We start from the raw sequence: 4,908 nt of genomic DNA on the forward strand, positions 1-4,908 counted from the left end.
GAGAGAGAGAGACCGATATTGCTATGAAGAAGAAAACAACTTGGTTGACGAATGTCAAACACAGATGACGGAACATTCAACGCCAACTGCTCACGTTTTATTATATAAAGTTTTGTATAAAGCGAGTTTACATTCCAAATATATTTTAAAATAACTACAGAACATAATTTCTGATTTAAACCATGCATATTATAAATGGGAATACAGTAAATAATAAATTTATGCTGATATAATGCACATTAATGTCCAAATTATAATTCATAAAAGTAATAATATTAAGTGAAAATGGACTGAGAAATGTTTAATAAAAATGAATAAAGAGACCCATACATTACATTAAATATAAATACAAGTATTAATTATAAAAAAACGTTTCCAAAACTACGAACGAATATACTTTATGCAATAAATTCATTAAATTATTTATTAATTTTCAATAATATTTTTCCGTATTTAATTCCAACTTTGATCAACATTCTTTTAATTAATAAATATAATTAAAGTCAATTTCTAGTCTTTATTTCTAATTTTATTGAATTGTTATTTAAATTATGTCTTAATTATTTTTAATTAATATTTTTATTAAAACATATATTTGATTATATGTCAAAACTTTTTTTTAATCAATATTTCATTCTCATTTTTTATAATTCTTTCAAAAAGTTTAAGTTAGTGCATACATACCCCAATATATTGACCATCGACGAAAAGTTGTGGCAATGTTACGACTTCCGAATTGGTCCGATCCCTGAGTTCGGTCTGTAATTCCGTATCGCGGAATAAATCTGCTTCGTCATACTTGACCATGTTTGTCCATAACATCTGCTTCATCTTCATACAATTGGTAAAGGTCTCTCTAACGATGCCCAATGATGTCGTGTAAAGTACCACTCTACCCTTTTCTCTTTCCACGTAAGCCTGAAATAGGATGTAATACCTTGTCAAGTCTTGTAATAAGATTCTAAATAATTCTTAGATTGAATTAAATATTAAAATTCCATTTCGCGCATATTAAAATCTTTACAATAGTAAAATACTTCTATAGCCTCACATTATGGCGTACTTCAGTACATAATATGATATAATTATTGTAATGTATGTTTCTTCGTATAGAGTAGCTATAAAACACTATAAAACGTATATTATAAAAATAATCAAATACTGATTTTATGTCTTATCAATTTCCAAAAGACAATTGAGTTTTTCTTATAAATTATAAATTATAAATTTATTTGTCTAAGAGTCCAAACTATCGAACCGAGCCTGCGTCCACATTCAAAGATTTGATATGAATCTATATTCATTTCGATCATGTGGATATGTAGAATCTCGGTAGAATCTTTGGTCGGCTCGATAGTCTGAAGGCACCCTTTCATAAGACTTCTGGAGATCAATTGTGTATCTTGAAATAAAATTTAAAAGAAAGCAAATCCATTAGATATTGATTTAAAAAATTATAAATATTTTCTAGAATAAATCAATTAACTTATTTATATTTTAGGATAAATATAATTATAAATATCTTCTAGAGAATTTTTTCTCATTTTTGTAATTTTCATTTTAAGACTTGCAATCAACGTTTTGGTTAGAAATGGCATCAGAAGTAAAAAAATACATAATAAAAATTCTTGTAATATATTAAAATAAAATCATTTTTCAATAAAACAATATTTGCAATCGATAGGGTCTTATAAAAATGTAGCAAAAAATTCTTTTTTTTTGTTTTCAGAGAGAAAAAATTATATTTATTTCTATATGCTATTAGTTTGATAATTGTTACTTGTTTGATAGCTGTGAACTTATTTAGTTTTTGGCATGATTCAATTACTAAATACATCTGGTTATTTACTGATGAAATAAAAGATTTATTTAAAAAAAAAATAAAGGAAAAATTTTGATACGTTCTGCAAGTCTATTGTATTGATTATAAATGTTATTTTATTATATCGTTTTTCGCTTCTAACGTCACACTCTGAAATAATAGTGATCAAAGCTCTTAATAATCAAGTTTCACATCATGTTCATATCTTTATGGACTAATAAACAGGATACTTTCTAAAAGCGTTATTTGTTATGGTTAATGACTTCATGAACTTTTATTTCTTTATTTTCCTATCTGCAAAACACGATAATATTTAATAAATATTATCGTGTTTTGCAAATAGGTATTTACTTTAGTTACCTATAAGTATCTGTAAGTGTACCTATAACATTATACACGTTGATTCTGCAGTGATATACTCAAAGAATAATAATAACATTGATGAATTAATAAAAATACCAAAACTAACGATAAACGTGAGGTTTTAACGTTTCCTTTTATTTATCGGTGATCGAGTCTTGAATAAGCACGGGTGACAATTTTTATATGGAAGAGAGACCTCTTTATGGTTCGGCGATTCAATCACAAGTCATTCGAACTTCGATTCTTGCTCAGTAATGCGTGCATTTATTGGCCGTTTCTTTACAATCGATTTCGTTGGCACGTGCAACAAGCATTAGCTTTCACCGGCAAGTATGCTTGATAGTTTTGCAAGAAAAATAACTGCTTTATTATTTTCTGTATTATTTATTACTATATTTTTTGTAATATGGCATCATCATATTATTATATTGCTGTTACAAAAAATATATATTATATATGTTAGAATTTCATTCATATAAATTGCATTTTCGCAACAAAATGATTTAATTCATCATTTACGTAAAAAAATGTCACGTTTCGTTATGACATAACGTCGTATAAAATTTCGCATACCAGAGATGAATGCAATCTCTGTAATAATCTAGCTGTCTTTTGAATTGCTTGTGTCTTGAGCGCGTGTGTATAATACTTAATATACTTTTCCAACTAAATTATGTAATGTCGTTTAGGTAGTCCTCGAAGATAGAAAAGGAGACAGCTGTAAGTAGCAGGCGAGACAGAGAAAAAGGAAGGGAGGGAATGATTGTGTTAAATTAGCTTTCACTGCACAAAAGTGACAAGGTAATTCAGTGTCGCGCATAATGCCGACAACGATTCTTCATCTATAAAGCATTTTACGTAATTGCCATTCTCGGTATTTATGTATACACATAACGTACTGTTAGTAAAATCGCAGATATGATAATATTCACTTACAAGGAAACCTTGCAAAGTATCAAATTCTGATTTTAATGGAACTTTCTATATAGATTACATAAATAAATAAATTTAGAAAATATCAATTAGTGCGGAAAAACGGAGATAAAAGAGATTTCAAGAGATAAAATCATCCTCCTAAATAAAACAGTTTTTAGCTTCTTTTCATTACATTTTAAAAACTATTCAAGATATCAATAAATATTTATAAAAAAATTTTATAATAAAATTTGTTTATCTCTACGTCAATAATATTTTTAAAAATTAATTATTTTATTTTCGAAATTTATACTTTCTAAATTAATTTTTGAAAATATTATTGACAAGGAAATAATTTTATTACAAAACTTTCGTATACATTTTTCATATCTTAAATAGTTTTTGAGATATATAACGAAACATAAAAATCGCTTTCTTATAATTATATTTCAGTCTTAAAATCGTTTTCCACATCAACTAATATTTTTTTAAATTTATTTATTTACATAACTTGTATATATAAAAAGTTTTAAAATTAGAATTTGGTTTGCAAAATTTCTTTATCTATTATAGTATCTATTATATAATATCTCATATTATTCAAAATCGATAGGCTTCTTGCGTCCTTTATGACTTTATTGGTTACTTGGTTACAAACTTATATGGTTACATAAAATAAATTATAGTGTATAAAAAAATTATTATCTGTCTTCATTAATATTATCTTTCTCATAAAAACTCTAGACTATTATTTATTGCACTTAAATTATTGTACTTGCGTACCAAATAAAATATATATATTCATATCATTTAAACTGTTTGAAGAATATTGGTTATCGCAGTATGAATTTGTTCTTTTTACAACGCAAACCTTTAAAACCTTTTACATTTATTTATTGGAAATCTCACATGAGAGCAAGCGAAATGTCATTATATATTTTCAAATTGACAGAATATCTTTTATATAGGGAGTTTAACATGAAAACATCAATGCGATCGTGAATTTAATGTATTAAATTTATTAAATCTGTAGTAGTTTGTAACATTCGTTGAGATTGATATAATTTTTGCTGCGGTACGGCCATTTCATGCGCATATAGAGCAATCGCGTCCGATCAGCATTATAGATCACCACGTGCTCACTCGACACGACTGCTAATGAACGTATTTCAACGGGGAAACCGGACTTGTCGTACCAGGTGCGTGATCTGCACCATAAAAGCATATTGTAGAAGTGTGCACGGAAAAGATCTCAGCTAACCATTACTAATTTTTTGCTAACCTACTTGTTCCTACCGATACCCGTTATCCTACGCAAATGACACGTATAGTAATTGCCTTCAATCATAATTGCATATCGTCTTGAAGGAGGCAGAACCAATACGGTCACGTACACGCGAGCCAGATGGCCTAACAAAGTATCGAGCTTCGCATCATAAGCTATTATAAACTATACTGGAGAACAAATTTTTGCGCATTCTTTGTACATTCCGAAAATTAAATTAAAGCTGTAATTAGAATTTATCACCACTCAAAAAAATTCAAATCTAATCAATTTTAAATTGTTACATTAATATCAGAAAAAGTTATTTTTATATTATTACATTATAACAGAAAGTTTTTTCTTCTTTATGCTTTCATGATTTATTACATAATTCTTTGCGTCGATTAAAATTAATACTGTTTTACAAAGCAAGGAAAACGCATGATGTTAAGTGCATTGTTTTTGCATTGTTTCATTAATCGTCATATGTATATATATATATATATATATATATATATATATATATATATATATGTATACTACG

General features: G+C 27.1%; 1 protein-coding gene across 1 annotated transcript in view; it reads right to left on the bottom strand.

Moving 5' to 3' along the window:
* The window catches only part of LOC105617343, a 63,582-nt gene that overhangs the window by 8,419 nt on the left and 50,255 nt on the right, over positions 1 to 4,908 (bottom strand). The window contains exon 14 of the mRNA XM_012198905.1: positions 685 to 918. Within this exon, the coding sequence (XP_012054295.1) occupies positions 685 to 918 (234 nt within the window). The remainder of the gene's footprint in view (positions 1 to 684; positions 919 to 4,908) is intronic.

This window comes from Atta cephalotes (genome assembly GCF_000143395.1).
Source record: "Atta cephalotes unplaced genomic scaffold scaffold00012, whole genome shotgun sequence".
Lineage (NCBI taxonomy): Eukaryota > Metazoa > Arthropoda > Insecta > Hymenoptera > Formicidae > Atta > Atta cephalotes.